The 19,244-nt window shown below is 45.2% G+C and overlaps 1 protein-coding gene across 3 annotated transcripts in view; it reads left to right on the forward strand.

Moving 5' to 3' along the window:
• The window catches only part of TRANK1 (tetratricopeptide repeat and ankyrin repeat containing 1), a 118,630-nt gene extending 101,284 nt beyond the window's left edge, over positions 1-17,346 (forward strand). For all 3 annotated transcript variants that reach the window (XM_030930868.1, XM_030930875.1, XM_030930880.1), the window contains 7 exons: positions 1,740-1,828; positions 5,735-5,838; positions 5,946-6,078; positions 9,210-9,355; positions 10,204-13,250; positions 14,475-14,573; positions 15,787-17,346. In XM_030930868.1, the coding sequence (XP_030786728.1) occupies positions 1,740-1,828; positions 5,735-5,838; positions 5,946-6,078; positions 9,210-9,355; positions 10,204-13,250; positions 14,475-14,573; positions 15,787-15,887 (3,719 nt within the window). In that variant the 3' untranslated portion in view covers positions 15,888-17,346. The remainder of the gene's footprint in view (positions 1-1,739; positions 1,829-5,734; positions 5,839-5,945; positions 6,079-9,209; positions 9,356-10,203; positions 13,251-14,474; positions 14,574-15,786) is intronic.
• The last annotated feature ends 1,898 nt before the right edge of the window (positions 17,347-19,244 follow it).

Genomic DNA, 19,244 nt, shown 5'->3' on the forward strand with positions numbered 1-19,244 from the left:
CTTTGAGGGGCCGAGGTGGGCGGATCACCTGAGGTCAGGAGTTCGAGACCAGCTTGATCAATGTGGTGAAACCCCGTCTCTACTAAAAATACAAAAATTAGCCCAGTGTGGTAGTGTGTACCTGTAGTCCCAGCTACTCAGGAGAATGAGGCAGGAGAATTGCTTGAATCTGGGAGGCAGAGGTTGCAGTAACCCAAGAATGTGCCACTGCACTCCAGCCTGGGCGATAGAGCAAGACTCCATTTGAAAAAAAAAAAAAAAAATCATAAGATAGTTGACTTTTTATATTTAAAAAATTCAAAATGAAAACACTGCAATTTATTTTATGTTTTGGGAGCATTAAGAATGCAAGAAAAAGTGCAGTCTTAATTACAAATTTTAAGTTGTACATAGTAATTCTTCTAAAACATCTGTTCCCATTGTGTTTGGATTGAGTATAACGATTATGCGATTTGTGTTTCTTTTACATGGCATCTGCAGAGTTCACTGGCCTCATTCTGAGATAATATGGGATGGGGTTTTGCCGTGGGAATTGAATGTCACAGGGGCACTCATAGCAACACATAGGGAGTCAGAATAAGATGCTGGGAAGTCATCACTGTACTGCTACACAGCTCTAGCGGAGGGCGAGCAGGGAGGGATCAGGCTGTGATGCTTAACGTGTGTTTTTGCGCCTTCCAAACAAACCTGGCCTATCTGCCTCACTCCCTCAGTTGATATCCATTGGCCTAGGTGTCTCTGATTCCTTTAGCTCTGATTTGTCTGCCAGTATTGCCCTGGAATTCACTGTATTTTGTGTGCTTCATGAAGCTGTGGCTCAGAACCTGCAGGGATTGTCACCCATTGTCAGTGATACTCTGGGGGATAGCAGGTGGCAGGGTGGGGGTGGGGTGCGGTGCGGTGCTGAAATAGTCACTAGCAGGCTGGTGAGGATAACAGAAGGGATGGACAGCAGGTGGTTACAGTGGTCCCTGTCCACTAATAGGAATGTGTCAGATTGCTTATTGTGATGAGGGCAAAGTTTGCACATTTGGAAATAGTGTAAAATTTTGTCACTTTTTTTTCTTGCTGAAGCCCTGGCCTGGGAGCTTGCTAAAAGCACTTGACTTTGGGTTTTCAAGGAGGAATTTTTAATTTCTGTCTTCTGATTTGTAGCCATAGAAAAGGAAAGTAGACCAAAATTTAAAAACCAAACCACATCCTTTCTCCCCTCTACCTCCTCCTTTCATTACCCTCAGAAATGTGGTTTGATAAGTTAAAATATATCTTACATGAGTACTAGAAAGACAACAGGTTAGTCTGCTCTGACTGCCATAACAGAATACTACAGACTAGATGGCCTAAACAACAGAGTTGTATTTTCTCACAGTTCTGAAGGCTAGAAGTTTAAGATCAAGGTGTTGGCAGGGTTGGTTTCTTCTGAGGCCTCTCTCCTTGGTTTGCAGCCCAGCCACTCTGTGTCCTCACGCTCTTGCCCCTGGTGTCTCCCCAGGTTCTAATTTCCTCTAAGGACACCAGTGAGATTGGATGAGGGGCCATCCTAATGGCCTCATTTCAACCTAGTCACCTCTTTAAAGGCCCTATCTCATTCCAAATGCAGCCACATTCTGAGGTACTGGGAGTTAGGACTTTAACAAGTGAATTTGGTGGCTGGCGGGGAGACACAATTCAGCTCGTAACAACAGTTTTAAGTGCAAGAAAGCCCAGAGAAGCAAACACACTTTTCTTTCTCATTTCAGACTTTGATGATAGCATGTTCGTTAAGACCTCAACTCCTGCGGAGTGGATTGCACAGGGAGATTACTACGCCAAGCACCAGTGCTGGAAGGTAAGGGGTTGGACTAGGAGCCAGGGGATGAGGGATCCTTGTCATTGGTGCCCTCGTCAGACCTCACAGGCAGGTTTCCCAACGTGGTGTTTGTCACTAGGAAAGGATGAGGGTAATGGTGCTTGTGCCATGTGTTCTGAAACATCAGGTCACCTCAAGATGAAGAGAGCTTCCTGTCCTGCTCCTTTTCTGGTCAGTGCAGGCATGACAACTCTTCATTTTGGCCAAGTGCCAGCATGTGCTGATGGATCATGGAGGGCTGTGGCCTTTGCCCCACCAAGGAATCCTTCTATATATTTTCTTTCCCTCCAGTACTCTATGCCTAAAAGCTTTGCTGTCATCATACTGCATCTTAAAGCAGTAAAAGATTGATCTCTCATTTGATTTTTTTCAAATTGACCAAACAGGTTTCATTGCCAATCTGAGTCTGGTGAATATAGGTTAAGCTTTATTATTACACTGCACTGGCCAACTTCCAGCTACAAGCCATCTTAGTGGTCCTGAGCAGTCTTCTTCCAGGAAGTGTTATCTCTGCAGCAGACCTCTTGAAATTTTGAAACTAGGTTAAACAGCCACATTCCTTTTCCCAAAGTCAGCATTCCTGCACATCACAGGGTCTCGGGTGGGGCATGGCTGGGGTGTGTGTCTCCCTTGAAATAGTGGTGATGACTTCACCTGCAAGTTTTCAACGCCCTACTAAAAGAGTGCTTTTTTTTTTTTTTTTTTTTTTTTTTGCTTTGATCTAATAACAAGAAGTCAGGTCTTAGGATTGGTTCTGAGTTCAACAAAGTCACCATGGGCCCAGTCTCATTCCATCTCTTCCTTGTGTCATCTGCAGCTTATCTGAGATGTTCCCTTTCATTGATTGCCTAATGGCTGCTGTGGCAGTTCCAAGTGCTCCATTCCCTCTGCAGCATTCCAAGCAGGAATGAAGTGCAGGCACTTTCTTCTTGTTGATCTCTCTCTCTCTTTTTTTTTTATCATGAAGTCCTCAGTGGTCTTCCTCCTATATCTCATTGGTCAGTACTAGGTCACATACACCTTTCTAGCTGCAAGAGAGTCTGGGAGAGCAATCCCATCTGGCAATTTTAACCTTTTGCAGGAGATAAGTTCCACCAAAAGGCAAGAAAGAGAGGAGGAACTGCTGTGGGTAACTAACCAGCAGTGTCTGACACCACAGGCATGACCATACCAAATGCACATTTCCCTAAGATTTCTCTACCCCAAGCACCTGGAGTGCCCCATGCATGCAGCTCTAGATGATGTTTTCTGAAACAACAACTGGATCTGGGGTTTGGAAAGATCACCACCTTTCTTTCTACACCTCAGTGTTCATGTTATGAGGCTCCACCTCCTCAAATGTTACAGGAAAACTATCTGCAGTTTCTCTTGCCACTTTGGAACAAATGTTTTGAAACAGTGTTTTCAATGGAGGGCTTGTCCTGCTTCTGATTGGAATTTCATGGAGTTGGGCCTGAGTAAAGGTACTGGGAATTGATGAGGACAATGAAATCACAAGTTCAGGACTTAACGGAAGCCACAGTGTGAGGTATCTGTGATCTGACATGCCTGGAGAAGGAATTCAATGTTTTTTCAGCTCCAGTTCTTCGAAGAGTTTTGTCTATTGTTTCAGGGAAATTGCTTTAAGTCTGTAGCATGTAACTTACATCTGAGATTTATCAGTTACTTCTTGCTGCATGACAATCCTGAAACATAGTGGCTTAACACAAGTCATTTATGTGGCTCACAGTTCTATGGATTGGCAGTGCTGAGTTCAGCTGAGTGGTTCTGGTCTGAGCTGAGCACCTCATGTGTCTGCAGTCAGCTGGGCAGGTCTGCTTCTGGGGGTTGGCTGGCTCTTGGCTTGGGGGACAGGGGTGACTGGGGTTCCTGGATCATATTTCTTTCCTCCTCCAGCAGGCTAGCCTGGGTTTGTTTACATGATGCCTGAGCAGGATTCAAAGAAAGTGAATAGAAGCACACAAGGCCCCTTGAGGCCTGGCCTTGGAACTGGCCCAGTGCCGCTTCTGCTGAATTCTGCTGCCAAAGCAAGTCTCAGGCTAGATTAGATGGGAGGGTAACTAGGCAGCACTCTTGATGGGAGAAGCTGGAAAGCTACACTGTAAGGGGGTATGGACAGATATAGAGAGGAGTAAAGGACTGTGGCCACCCTGGCAATGTATTATATGGGGTGAAAAAAACAATTTATGCTATTGTAGGTTTGGGTATGTCTGGAAAGTATTTTCCTAAGTATGTAGTATTTAGCTGCAGATTTGACCAAGCCTCACAATTTTATTCACTGCCTATCCTTGTTAGAATTGGAAAGAAATATTGAACATTTGGGTCTTGTTATGAAACCAAGAATTTTTTTTTTTTTTTTTTTTTTTTTTTTTTGGTGAGTCAGGGGGTGGGTGTTAGGGAGGGAAGGGAGGGATAATATGGGCAGCAGGTATGGGTCTGAAATTGGAAAACTATGTAACATCTTACCCTTTATTCCCTTCAGAACACTGTTGGTGTTACCCATATGTGTTACCCATGGATATCCAATTATCGCATTAAAAATGCCTTTTGAATATTTGAATCTAAAATCTTTTTAGGGGAGCCAGCACAGATGAGAATGTTATAAAAAGCCTTCTCTTCCCCTGACTTTATTTTGATCCTGCTAAAGGACTTCAGGACTCAGGTGGTTTATTGAGTTTTTGGCTGCATGTCAATAAATGTTTCAGAACCACCACAGAAGATTCATTCATTCAACAAAAAGGGTTTTTAGAATACCCCTTTTCTTTCTCTATGTTCCTAGTCTTCAGCAGCTATGGGCCAAGAATTATGTTTAGATCCCAGTAATCTGATGGTGAGCAAAACAGGTACGTAGACCAACACACAGTTCCAGCTGTTGCAGGTGTCACAGATGAGAGACCAGCTGCTCCCAGAACCAACTTCCTGGAAATGGAGGCCTGGGAAGCCTTCTTTGAAGAACAGAGCCTTGAACTGAAACCTGTAGAATGAATGAAGTTAACAAGACAGAGAAAGGACAGAAGAGCATTTCAGTTAGAAGGAACAGTGTGTGCAAAGGCCCTGCAATGGGAAGGAAATGGCACAGGTCACAGGAATGAAAGGAGATCCACACAGAGAGCCTGAAGGGGAGAGTGGTCATCCTGTCCACCTTATCAGCATGTGCCACTTAGTCCCTCCCTTGCCCACACTGAGATCTAATGTGTATGTGCTGGGCAGAACGTGAATTTCCTGCCCATGTATTGTGTGCTTTAAGACATAGCATCAGCACCCCTGTTTTAGAAAAGCAGCTTTCTGCTGGTAATGATCAGGGTGAAGCCTTACTCCTCTGTGACATTTGTTTGCCTATCTTATAGTCAGAGGATTTGGTAACAGATCTGCATGCCCCAGGGATCTGGATGTGTTGTGATACCATCTCTATTCCCATTTCTGCCTCCAGTATGTGTACTCCAGCTGTTCTGCCAACACTGCAAAGTAGCTGGTGTACTCACCAACTGGGTCAAAGCACAGAAGAGCCACTGGGTAACTTTGGGCCAGTTGCTCCATGACTCTGACCTGAAGTAGCAACTATATACAATGAGAAGGCTGATACTTATTGCTGTGACTGTTGGAAGATTTAATAAGGGTGTTACTATGGTAGCTTGAAAAAATATGTATTCTGTACCTTTTCGATGGGTGCTTCTAAAAGATACCCTTCAGTATGAATACTGTTGGGTTTTATCTTCCAAGACTACTTTCTTTAGAATATCTGTATCTTCCTGCTCCTCCATCTCAGATTGGGCTGGAGCAAGACTTCGTGTTTTATCAGTACAAATTTATAATGCATACTTTAACTCTTGTTCTGTCTGTTACCTCCATTACCTTGCTGGGAATAAAACTTTTTGCCTATTCCAGGTTGCAGCCAAGTGTTACCAGAAAGGAGGTGCATTTGAGAAGGAGAAGTTGGCCCTAGCCCATGACACTGCCCTGAGCATGAAATCCAAGAAAGTCAGCCCCAAGTAAGAGTCTTGGGATCACTTCTGGTTTGCTCCGATGAGAGCAGCAGTTAAATATTGGTGTTGGGTCAACATTCCGTGGAAATATTATTTTGTTTTCCTTCAACTAGGGAAAAGCAGTTGGAATATTTGGAATTGGCTAAGACCTATTTGGAGTGCAAAGAGCCAACGCTGTCCCTTAAGTGTCTGAGCTATGCCAAGGAGTTCCAGCTCTCCGCCCAGCTGTGTGAGAGGCTGGGAAAGGTATGGCTCCTAATCCGCTGCTGCTCCAGGGAGAACTGGGGTTCACTTGAGCAGATTGAGGGGTAGGCTCGACCTTTACTCTAGCAGGAAGAGGCTGCAGTCTTCCAAGGAGGGAGATGCTGGCCCTGCAACTGTAAGAGAACCCTACTTTCACTACTACTGCAAACTTTTAGGAGGCTCTGAAGACAGTATGCATGTGCGTGTGTGTGTGTCTGTGTGTTAATGTCTGTGTTAATATTCAAGGCCTAATATTAACCACAGGGAAACCAAATGCTCAAGCCAAAGGACAGAAGGGTTTTAGAATATACTTCTTTTCTTTCTCTGTGTTCCTAGTCTTCAGTTACCTTGGCTGAGTGGCCTGGCATTTAGATGGAGGTTCCTCAGCTGTGTTCCTAGTAATCACTCTAGATCTGCACTAATTCAGCAGTCACATGTGGCTATTTCATTTACAATTTAAATTAATTAAAATACAATAATATTAAAAATTCACATCCTCAATCTTACTAGCCACATTGCAAGTGCTCATTGTTAACAGAACATTTTCGTCATTGCAGAAAGCTCTGTTGGACAGAGCTGTTCGTCTGGAACACAGCTACTAACAGAGTGGTCAGCAGGCCACAAACTATTATTTGTCTGCAGCAAGATTAACAAAGAAGACAAAAGTAAGCAGTTAGAATTTTTTAAATTGCCATTTGGCATTGCTTTGACATCCAAGTGGTGATAATTTTCCCATCAATTCATTTTTTAACGTATCAACTGTGATGGATTGGAAATTTAAAATGATTTGGTCCCTTCCCACAGGTAGTTGGAGAAACTGCGCTTAAGGAGCTGTGGGCTGTTGCATTTTCCCCTATGGGGTGTTACTATCCTTCAGTAGGAAAGGGGGTTTCCTTGTCTGTATGTGAAATATGGTGACTCCTGGGATCCTCAGAGCACCCTGGGCGTTGAGAGGGGTAGGAGTGGTACCTACTGGGAAGTTTGAAGTTTGACCCCAAGTCAGTGCGAAGAAGAGGACAAAGCCCTCCAGGTGCTGCCTACCCTGTTCCATATTTATTATGGGATGTAACTTCTTAGGTTGTGGGAGATGGGAATGGAACAGGGATACAACACTACTCTCTAGAGGCAAGAAGCAGGCAAGGCACAGGAATCCCTGAAAGGAAAGCTTTCACTCTCTTGGCACCTGGATAAACATTTCCTACCATGGGTAGAATGCGTTTGGGGACTGGGAAAAGGGAGGTGATGTGGCCTGAGGATCCAGAAGAAGGCTGCTGCCAAGTTGGTTGATTTGAATCTTGCCAGTCAATTTGGGTGAGATGACCACAAGCAATCGTAAATGAGTAAGAGAAAGTGGCAAGGCCAGATCAGTAGGGCCTTGGTGACTGTGGCAAGGACTGGGCTTTGTTCAAGCATGATGGGAAGCCAGTGGAAGACTTTGCTGGGAAGAGTGACATGAAGCTAATTATCTGGATGCTTTGTGAAGAGGTCTATAGGGCAGCAAGAACTGAAGCAGAAAGGCCAGTTAGAGTCTAGCGTCAGCTTAGGCTGAAGTAATAGGGCCTGGACTGCCATGGTGGTAGTGGAGGTGGTGGGATGATGGCACATCTGGGAAATGTTAGGGAAACCAAGCAGGCAGGATTAGCTGGTGAGCTGGATGGGAACTGTGATAGGAAGAAGAGTCTAGTAGATTCTTCTGTTCATGGCAAGCCCACCATTGGTGGGTATGGGGTCCAATCATTGAATTTTATTTCGTTCATCCTCTTCTTCACAGCCAGTCTCCATTGCCATTCTTTTCTCATTAGTAGTTATTCTAATATATTTTATGTATGTGCTCAAATGCATGCATTGTTGAAGAATGAATAGTGGTGTCTTCTATACATATAAACTTTAGGCTTATCTAGAAGACATCTTGCTCTGTGCTTTACCTTTTCCATCACTGGCTATGTAGTGTTAGATCTGGCCATGCTTCTGACAGTCATGTATTCCTGAGTGGGCATCCACTGCATTGACGAATTCATTTCCCTAGTGATGGATGTCCAGGTTACCACTGGCTCCTGGCTCCCACATACAGCACCTTGGCACAGTATGTCTTCTTAGGGTTCTGTGAGATACTTTTTCAAGATGTGTTGCCAGAAACAGGCCTGCTGGCCTAGGGTATGTTTCACTTCACTAAGTGCAGTCCCTTTGCTTTCTGGGATAGCCGTTCCACTTTGTGCACGAGGGTTCTGCATTCCCCACATTCTTGACCACAGTCAGCAGATTGTGATTTCTCATTTTTCAAACCTGGTAGATGTATTTCACCGTGGCTTTCATTTGTATTCTTCTGATTGTCAGTAAAGTTGAGCATTTTTATTTGTTTGTTAGTCTTTCAAGTTTACCCCACTGCAAACTGCCAGTTTATATCCTTTGCCTAGCTTTCTATTGTGTCTCGAGGAAAGTCTTTTTCTTGTGGTTGCAAGAATTCTTTTTGTCTAGACAGGCCCAGTCTAGTACAGTAGCCATTAGCCACGTGTGACTCTTTAACTTTAAAATAATGAAAATTAAATTAAATTAAAAGTTCAGTTCCTTGGTTGCATTACCCACATTTAAAGACTCAATATTCAGATCTGACTAGTGGTTAGATTGGATAGCAAAGAAACAATACATTTTAATCTTCACAAAAACTTCTATTGGACAGTACTGATCTAGGTGTTATATATTTTTTAAATTTAGCTTATTTCATATGTCTTTTGTTGAGTGGTTTTGATGGATTAGTCTGATCTGTCAGTTTTTCTCCTGAAATTTGTGTTTTGGGTTTTGTTGATTATGTTATTTTTGGAAGTCACATGAAGACTCCTTCCACTTGAGTGTGGTCTCAAAGTCACAAAGATATTCTCACACATTTTCCCACAATAGTTTCCACATTTAGATCTTTAATCTACCTGGGGCTTACCTTTGTGTTTGGTGTGAGGTTGGGATTTAACTTTATTCCAGTAATTGGTTTTCCTAATGTTATCTATGTTATAGGGTTTTTAACTGGATTCTAACAAAAAGCAGACATATGACTATCCTCTTTATTATTTGTGGTATTGGTTTAATATTAGAAAGTTAATTATGAATACTCTAAATAAAAGTAAAATTTTACTCCATCCTAGATAAGAGATGCTGCCTATTTCTATAAGCGAAGCCAGTGTTACAAAGATGCTTTCAGATGCTTTGAGCAGATTCAGGAATTTGATCTAGCACTCAAAATGTACTGCCAAGAGGAGCTTTTTGAAGAAGCTGCTATTGCAGTAGAAAAGTAGGTGGTTTTATTCTCTCCCTTTCTCCCTCCCTTCCTCCCACTTCTCTCTGGGGGCAGCCTGCTCTGGGTGGTGCTATACTGCTGCTTCTGACATGGCTTGACCACACTGCTCTCTTTCCACTTAAGCAGTGGCCTCGGTGCTGGGTCAGCAGCTCTTTGAGAGCAGGACTCTGTGTTTTCCAGTCTCTTTATAAGCTTTGATGCAGTGTCACAAAGGGGGCTGAGGAGGATGGGAGTATGTTATGGGTGTGTATATAATGACATATTCTGACTCCCCTCAGCAGAATAAAGGGGAGTCCTTCAGAGCTTCATTAATTTCACAGGAACCCAACTAATGCACACCTGCTAAAAGAGAAGAATCACAAGTTGGGTAATAAGAGGAAGACTGGTTTAATTGCTGATGCATGGGCAGCCCCCATTTTATCCTTTCTCATTTTATCAAACTGAACAGAGTTGTAGACTCAGATGATTTTGATGCTTTTATGAGAACAAAGAGATGTTTTTCAAGGATAATTTAGACTATGCATAACATTTGCCCTATAGATTGACTTTCTGATTTCACTCCCACTTGTTTGAGTTACACCTCCACTATATTTCATTAATGAAGCACACCAATTCCTGATTGAAGCATAAGGAATTTATTCATTATTATTATACTGGTAACAGTGTAAAATAAGGCCTTTGTAAAAATACTTGAATGCTTGACAAGTTTAGGTTTTATTTACATGTGGGAGTTTTATCTACATGTGGAAGTTTTATTTAAGTTGCTCTGTGCTGTATTTTGGAGGAAATTTTCTATTGATTGGGTGATGCCAAGTTGACATTTGCATCCTTTGTCTTTACAGGTATGAAGAAATGCTAAAGAATAAGACCCTTCCCATTTCCAAGCTCTCCTATTCTGCCAGTCAGTTTTACTTGGAAGCTGCAGCAAAGTATCTGAGTGCAAATAAGATGAAGGAAATGATGGCTGTCCTCTCAAAGCTAGACATAGAAGACCAGCTGGTGTTCTTGAAGTCTCGCAAACGCTTAGCAGAGGCTGCAGACTTGCTGAACAGGGAAGGTAGGAGAGAAGAGGCTGCCCTGCTGATGAAGCAACATGGCTGCCTCCTGGAGGCTGCCAGGCTCACTGCTGACAAGGACTTCCAGGCCTCATGTCTGCTGGGGGCTGCCCGCCTCAATGTGGCCAGGGATTCTGACATAGAACACACCAAGGACATTCTGAGAGAAGCACTTGATCTCTGCTATCAAACTGGCCAATTGTCTGGCATTGCTGAGGCCCACTTTCTGCAAGGGGTAATCCTGAGAGACTTTCAGAAGCTCAGAGATGCCTTTTTCAAGTTTGACACCCTCAACCACTCAGCTGGAGTGGTGGAAGCACTCTACGAAGCAGCCAGCCAGAGTGAGGCCGAGCCTGAGAAGATTCTGGGCCTGGCTCCAGGGGGCTTGGAAATCCTCCTTAGTCTGGTCAGGGCTCTCAAAAGAGTGACCAACAATGCTGAGAAGGAAATGGTGAAATCTTGCTTTGAGTTTTTTGGGATTTCCCAGGTGGATGCCAAGTATTGCCAGATAGCTCAGAATGACCCTGGGCCCATATTAAGAATAATTTTTGACCTGGATTTGAACTTGAGAGAGAAGAAAACAAAAGACCATTTTTTGATAATGACTGATCAAGTGAAATTAGCCCTAAACAAGCACCTTTTGGGCAGGCTGTGTCAGATCACACGGAGCCTACTTGGGAAGACCTACCGAGGAGTCTGCATGAGGTTTATTGTAGGCTTAAAATGCGAGGATGAAAACTGTGAACATTTTCACAGGCCTCTGCGGCGTTGTGAAGCCAAGTGTTTAGTTCAGTCGAAAATGAACTTGGTGGCAATCAACGGGTTGCTTTTGGAAGCCAAAAAAGTATTCCCCAAAATCTTAGCAGAAGAGCTTAAAGAAATTGATTATATTTTGTCTACAGATATGTATGGCCTTTGCAAGTCCATTCTGGATGTCCTTTTCCCTAAGCATTTCCATCAGAGAGTTTTGTCAGAAAACCCCATGGCATGCAAAGAAATCCTCAAACCAAATTACAAATCTTTCCGGTTCTACAGATTTGCTTTAAAAGAGTATATCCACTTTCTGTTTGAAAACGACAGCGCACGCAACCGCCGGGAATCCACAGACCTGTGGCTGAGTGCCATGCAAGCTTTCCTTCTCTCTTCCAACTACCCGGAGGAGTTTGAAAAGCTGCTCCACCAGGAGGAGGACAACTACAACAGGGAACTCAAAGCTCTAGAGTCTGAAAAGGATGAAAGGGGCAGGGGGAGAGGCAGCAGGATAAAAGGAATAGAAGGGAAATTTGGCATGCTGGCACCCAACAGGGATGATGAGAATATGGACAAGACCCACCTGTGCTTCATCCGGCTGCTGGAGAATTGCATTGATCAATTCTACGTGTACAGGAACCCAGAAGACTACAAGAGGCTCTTTTTCCGTTTCATGAATGTCCTCATCAAGAGGTGCAAAGAACCACTCATCCCCAGCATTGGAAACACAGTGGCCCTCCTGGAGTTCCAGTTCATCCACTGTGGGGTGGTGCTGGCCCGCCTCTGGAAGAATGTCATTCTGTGCCTCCCCAAGAGCTACATTGCACTCTTGCACTACTGGGAGTTCCTGTTTAGCAAGAAAGACAAGGAGCTTGGGGATGTATTCTCCATCATTCAGGAATACAAACCCAAGGATGTGACAAGAGCCATTCAGGATTTCCGGTTCCATCTCTCCTACCTCGCCAAGGTGCTATGTGGCTATGAGAATGTGAACTTCAATGTCCTGCTTGATGCCTTCAGTGAAATAGACTATGTGGTCTCGGGTGAGGCTGAGCGGACGCTGGTGCTGTGCTTGGTGATGCTGGTGAATGCTGAGGAGGTCCTGCAGCCGTACTGCAAGCCTCTCCTGTACCGCCACTTCCGGGAGATCGAGTCAAGACTGCAGCTCATGAGCATGGACTGCCCTGGCCAGGTTCCCGAGAGGCTCCTGAAGGTGGTGAAGCGGGTGTTGGTGGCAGTCAATGTGAAGTCTGTGGCTGAGGCGCTGCAGGACCTGCTCTTTGAGCGGGATGAAGAGTACCTAATGGACTGTGACTGGCGGTGGGACCCTGTACACACCAAAGGGTCCATAGTCCGTGGCCTCTATTATGAGGAGGTCAGACTAAACCGCCTGCTCTGTTTGGACCCTGTGGACTACTTTGCTGAACCCGAGTGTGAATTTGGCCAGGATGAGATGGATGAACTGGCTTTAGAAGACCGAGACCATGTGCTGGCCACCATCCTTTCCCAAAAGCAACGGAAGGCCTCCATACAGCGGAAGTTGAGAAGGGCATGCCTGGTGGTGTCTCTGTGCATCAGTTGGAGGAGAAGAGTGGGCACCCAGATGGAGCGTGTCAGGGAGGAGGCCAGGGAGCCCAGGGCTGGGAACTTCAAAAAGGCGGATGTGGACAGGACCCAGTGTGACCTGTGTGGAGTGAAGTTTACCCGTGGCCCAGAGAACTATTTCAGCCCCAGCAAAGCATTTGAGGGGGCAGCTTCTGAGGTGGCTGTCCTTTCCAGGGCTGAGTTGGAAAGGGAGGAGTGTCAGGAGAGGAACAGTGAGTCTTACGAGCAGCACATCCATCTAGAACACCACCAGAGGCAGCAAGTGGCCTACCAGAAATACTCAGAATTTTTCCACGAGAAGGTGGACCCGGCCATTGATGAAGGCAAGCTGGTGGTGCAGGACATTGAGCAAAGTGTATGGATCCACAGTCACGTGGGCTCCAAGGAGCACAGTCACATGCTGCAAAAGGTCCAGGAGCACATCAAGAGGGTTTCGGATATGGTGGAGGACCTCTACAGGAGGAAGGCCTGGGCTGGTGGTAAGGGTCTGCAGAGACAGGGCCCAGGTGGGGTGAGACCTGGGCTCTGAGAACATTTCTCAGGGTTAAGTTCCTTGTAGTGGCTTCTGATTTGAGGATGGTGGAATCTTGGCCTTAGAAGAAATACACATGAGGAATATATGTTCTCAAGTTACAGCAAACCTCATTGTTTGGATTACCCCTTCCCCAGTTAAAAGTTTGTCATTATCCTTGACTTGGGAGGATTTCCCCAGGTACTCCAGCAATTTGCATGCCTCTTCCTACAGAGGGTTAAAAGCTTGTGTAGAATGAAGTGCTTTCTCTCCTGGCAGTCAGAATGGCTCTTGCCAGAATAATCTTCTATGGAGAAGATACAGGGAGAATGTTTAAAGTGTTGAGAAAACTCTTTAAGGTTCTCTTGACCCATTCATCCCCTGATTAAGATCTGGAAGTGTGTAGCTGGTCTAGTTGGTCTCTTCCTTTTAAGAGGGTCCTTAAGTCCTACCCAGTGTGAGCCTTTAATAGAATTCTTATGTCATTTTAGAATCAGATTTCCCCTGGCTTTTTTTTTTTTTTTTTTTTTTTTTTTTAAAGGAGACAGAGTCTCACTACATTGCCCAGGCTGGAGTGCAGTGGCATGATCTCAGCTCACTGCAACCTCTGCTTCCTGCGTTCAAATGATTCTTCTGCCTCAGCCTCCCAAGTAGCTGGGATTACAGGTGCCCATCACCATGCACAGCTAATTTTTGTATTTTTAGTAAAGACAGGGTTTCACCATGTTGGCCAGGCTGGTCTCTAACTCCTGATCCCAGGTAATCTCCCTGCCTTGGCCTCCCAAGGTGCTGGGATTACAGTTCTCTCACTTTCTTATTAGCTACTTCCTTTCAACACTGAGTAGAAGTTATGTATAAACTTAGTGAAACTGCATATTTTAAAACATTCCATAATTCAGATACTCTTCAGTTTAAGGTTTAATGACATTTTGAACACAAGTGTCTTAGAAAGGTTTGCAATTGTGGCAGTCTCTATAGACACACAGTAATGGCGTCAGGCTAGCCTTTAGTTGTATAGCTTATACTTGCAGCTACAGAAGGCAGCTTTGGGTCCCTTACCCCATAAGGAGGGCTCTTTTCAGGGAAAATATAGAGACCAGCTCTTGGGACGTGGAGGCTCTGGGTCTAGTAATTGGTATTCTAGTCCCTGCAATGGCATCTTTACTCAGCGCCCTGTCTGTGGTTTCTGTAGCGGAGGAGGCGATGACTCGGCTGGTCAACATTCTGATCCTGTCAGTCAGGGATGCACGAGACTGGTTGATGAAAACAGAGGCCCGCTTAAAGAAGGAAGGTAAGGAGTCTTGATTCTGGGGACAGGTAACACTTTGGGTTCTGTGGTTCTTATTACTGCTGGCTCCTGGGGGAAATCTGAAGTGGGGCAGCCCAGCGATGTCAAAAGTGGACTCTCACTGTCTAGGAGCATCACCTCCAGTGATGCAAATTACTAGCAACATAATATCTGCCTTTTCCTATCTGACTATGAGGGCCATTATTCTGGGCATGTGTTACTTGCCATACACGTCTTGCTGCTCATGAGCTGTACTGATAGTGCTCAGTCACTGCACATACTCAATACAGTGACTACCAAGGATGGCCAAAGCATTGTGAAGCTATCCCTTGAGAACTGTTTTCCTGTGTCAATCAGTCATTTAAGTCAGTGGATAGTTACTGAGTTTCTAGTATATATTAGTGTTGTTCTGGGCCTGGGAATATACTTCTGAATAAAACAAACAAAATCACTGGGGAAACTTAAGTGCTTCTTCCTACAGAGGGTTAAGTTTGTGTAGAATGAAGCGCTTTCTCTCCTGGCAGTCAGAATAATCTTGCCAAGTTACATGTGATCCAGAATGTCTTTCCTTTTGCCCATTCCAGCCACAGGACCACATTCCTTCTTGCTCTGAGTATTTCATCAACCGCAGATGCCCCTGGAAAATCCAGACCCCAGAGGTGGGGAAAACTTGAAGGGACTTGGCACAAATGTCTGTGCCAATAAAAAATCTTTAGCATTTAGTCCCTTCTGGGGTCTTGGTTTTTGTGATATGTATTTCAAGAGGAAGAGAATTGATATACCAACTCAAGTGTATGGTTGAATTTATGTTTTGCTTGATTTTTTTTGTTATTTAAAAGGCCTCTAAAATAGGGCCAGAGGAACCAGCCCATAAAGGAACTTAATTCTGGAGAAGGGTGTTTACTTTGACTCTTTTTGGGAAGCAACATCAGTACTCAAAGGAAATCTCTCTTTCTCTGGCACCCTGGCAGAAAGCTTTATTTCATTAATTTAAACCAATGATTACAGAGACACTAGGTTTTACTAGGATGCTATATTTTACTGTGGATTGGGGAAAAAAAATCACCATTCTGCCCTCCCCTCCCCTCCCCTCCCTTCTCTCCTCTCCTCTTCTCTCCCCTCCCCTCCCCTCCCCTCCCCTTCCCCCTCCCCCCTTCCCCCTCTCCCTCCCCTCCCCCCTCCCCTCCTGTGTCCTCTCCTTTCCTTTCTTTCACAGGTGTTGTTCAGGAAGATGATTATGAAAATGAAGTTGAAGACTTTGGTGAGCTTCGTCCTAGAAGGCGTTCTCGGAAATGTGGAAAGCAGAGAAAATACTAATGTCCATACAGCTGCTGCCTCCTCATCCTTCGGAACATTCCATTCTGACTTAGAATTCTGAGTGCTGTGGCAGAGGACAAAAAAAATGTGACTTAGCATTTTAAAAAGTAGGGGAGTCTAATAACACCACTGCTTTTTGTTCTCATTACTTCTCTTTCAGTGGCTTAGGATCTGGTTGCTCCCTCACCTCTGAAGTGTTTCCAAGTAGAGTCTAGCAGTATTAGTTCCCCTCACAAGCAAGTTCAGGTAGAGGAGTTGTAGTTGAAGGGAATGTTGGGACTCCTCACTGCATGGTCGCTGGGGTGTCTGGCTCATCCCCATCATGACATGAGTTGGTAGCAGAGGACTAGGTGTTAAGACAGACTTTCCTAACCTCAATTGCTGCTGCTTTGGGCCAGGAAATCTCACTATGGATTCCCTCATCTCCTGCCACACTGCTGCAGCATCAAGTGTGCTCTGAGAGCTGTATGTGCCCAGGGGTGGGCTCTGTCACTGGCCATCCCGACCCCAGGACACATTCTGGTCATCTCTGGGCCCACTTGTAGTGTAGTTTCTTCTGTTAGAGATATTAGCCTTTTCTCTCTGTGGCAACTTTTCTGCCTTCCCTCCCTCTGTTTTTTGTGATCATTCTTAGCTACCTGTGCCAAGTCACAGTTAGACTACCTCAGAATGTAGTCAAGAATTCACCCAGTGTTCTTCGGATGTCCCTTCCCTAGAGGGAAAGGCTAGGGAATGTTGCTGGGAGCATTTCCAGCTGCCTCTCCAAAGTGGTTCTAACTCTGCCTTGGCTATGGTGCAGACATTCCAAAAAGTGTTTTGTACACAACCCTGTACATCTAGTTTTTTTGGTTCTCCCTGGCAAGTTTGCTACCCTAGCTGAGGTTGACGTTCTGATGAGTTTCTGCTTGCTGAGCTCATCACTGTGGGACAGTGACCTGCAGAGCTTCAGGCTGGAGCAAGTGGACAGAGGAAGAAGCCAGCTAAGCCAAATCCGTCACTGCCACATGGCTGGCAGGCCTTATAAGAGGGTGGATCTGGGCCTGTTTGCAGAAGGCCATTGCCTACCCTCTCCGCACAGTGAGCCAGCGGCCATCAGCGTGGTCCCACCTGGGAAGCCTTTATGCCTCTCTGATGGTTACTGCCCACCCTTACCCCACCCCTCAGCTCAGCCTGGTATGGAAGGCCAGGTGCACGTTGGTCTTTGATTGTTCTGTCCTCACAGCAGAGCCAGCTTTCCCCCCATGTTGCTGCTTTCGCTGCTCATGCTGCTCATTGTTTTCTCTTCCTTGTCTTTCCAAATTGTTTCCTTGAAATGCTTGTTTCTAATTTTTCTTAGATTATGTTTCTAATTTTTATTCCAGGTATTTTTTTTTTCTTATTTGACAGAAAAAAAGAAAACCCCAATAATATCTTGCTGTATTATCACATTTTTTTATAAAGGTAAAGCATTTCTCTTACATGCTGCTGTTTTATTTCCAGTCTCTACTCAGAGTAAGGGGGTAAGTCTTGGAGCTGGTTCCCCCTGGTCAGCTGATTGATGCTGGCTAGGACAGAAGCTTCCTCTGCCTTCAGAGATTCAGAAATCAAGGGACACAGAAAAAGCCCAGTCCAGGACTCCCAGCTGCTTGGTGTTCTCAAGGGCCTGCCTCATGCACAGTCTTTCCAATCTGGATGCTCCCAAGCATGCACCGATTGGACAGTAAGGAGTTTTGTCTGTACCATGTACTGGGGCTTTCCCAGCAAGGAGCATTGCCCTGGAAGGCAGGAGACCTGGAATAAAACTCCTCTCCTATTCCTAACGAGCTGTGTAATGCCGGGTGAATCAGGTCTATTCAACACGGAGCACCTTCATGCTGCATTATGTAGGAGCCTCATGATCTGGTGTAGGAGAGATATGGAAATGTGAGAAAAGAGTGGTGATAGACATGTGTATTGCATGGGTGGTAAATGCATTTACATAAGCCAGCTGGGCCTCAGTTTCCCCTTTTGGGAAAGTGGTCTAAGGTCCCTTCCTGCCTGATCCAGAGTGGTTCTGTAAGCTGTTGCCGTGGTTTTGAGTACTCTCCAGTCTTGGTGCTGTGATGCCTGTGTTTGCTTGCATCAGGTGAGCAGGACAGCTGAGTCTCAGCAAGCAAAGCATCTGATCTTACCCTTTAAAATTAAAGAGGCTCAAAATGGGACAGGTGATCCTGCTGTCATATCTTTATTAGCACTGTCCAGTAGAACTACCTGAGAGATCCACCCCCAAAAATCTGACTCCTCAACTCATAAAGCTCCTTAGAGTGGGGGTGTGGAGGTTAGGAGAGAAGAATGGAATTCAGCAGAAGAGTCAGTAACTTCCCTTAATGACCAGAATCCTGGGCCCAGTTCATAGCAGTGGCTTCGGTGTCTTGGACTTGCCTGGAAGTCCAGGATGGGGGATGTGTATCTGGGGTCCCCCAAGATCACCACTCTTAGTCTTCGTAATTCATTAAGAGGGCTCACAGGACTCAGCATGTAGTTGGAGTCATGGCTCTGATTGATTATAGCAAAGTCATACTAAGCACAACTGGCAAAGGGAAAGGCCCGTGGGGCCAAGTGTAGGGGATACCAGGCGTAAGCTTCCAGGGCTCCTTTCCAGAGTCACACAGAATAGGCTTCATTTCCCAGCAATGAGTTGTGACAACTTGCTGTGTGAAATATGCCAATCTGGGGAGCTCATCAGAGACTCAGAGCTCAGGGTTTCTACCAGCAGCTGGTCATATGGGTATCTTCTGCCTAGCATATACCAAAGTTCCAGAGTCTCAGAAGGAAAGTAGCGTTCAGCACAAACCACATTGTTTATACAAACCACTTAGGCAGTGTGAGCCACATTGATCAATTCTAGGGGTACTGGGAGTCATCCTGAAATCCAAGTTCCGAGACTCAGTGAGCAGACCCTTCAAAGGGCAGCAGTTAGGCCTGCTGGGACATTTTCTGCACAGAGGGTTCCCCCAAGTTGGGGCTTTGTCATGATATCCCACTAGCTTGCCTCACAGGCACCCCATGTATCCAGCCACTGGATAGGCACCTATGTACCTCCTGTCTATCTTCCCAGTCAAGGAAGTGAATCTTAAGAGATAGCTCATTTTCTAAAAACCCATCATGATGAAGTAACTGTTTTTCTAAGTGCCTTAGACATTTACTTCAGTTCCTTGCAAACTTGAATGCGAAGTGTTAAGCATTCAGAATGCTGTTTGGGTTCTTTGAGGCCTGCTGGGGAAAGGGAGAGGGCCCTATAAACCTCTGGTGACTGTTTCCTCCCTCCACCAACACACACACAAACACACACACGTGCACACACACACGCCCTTGGACCTGATTAGCCAAGAGCTCTTG

Source organism: Rhinopithecus roxellana, chromosome 1 (assembly GCF_007565055.1).
Source record: "Rhinopithecus roxellana isolate Shanxi Qingling chromosome 1, ASM756505v1, whole genome shotgun sequence".
NCBI lineage: Eukaryota > Metazoa > Chordata > Mammalia > Primates > Cercopithecidae > Rhinopithecus > Rhinopithecus roxellana.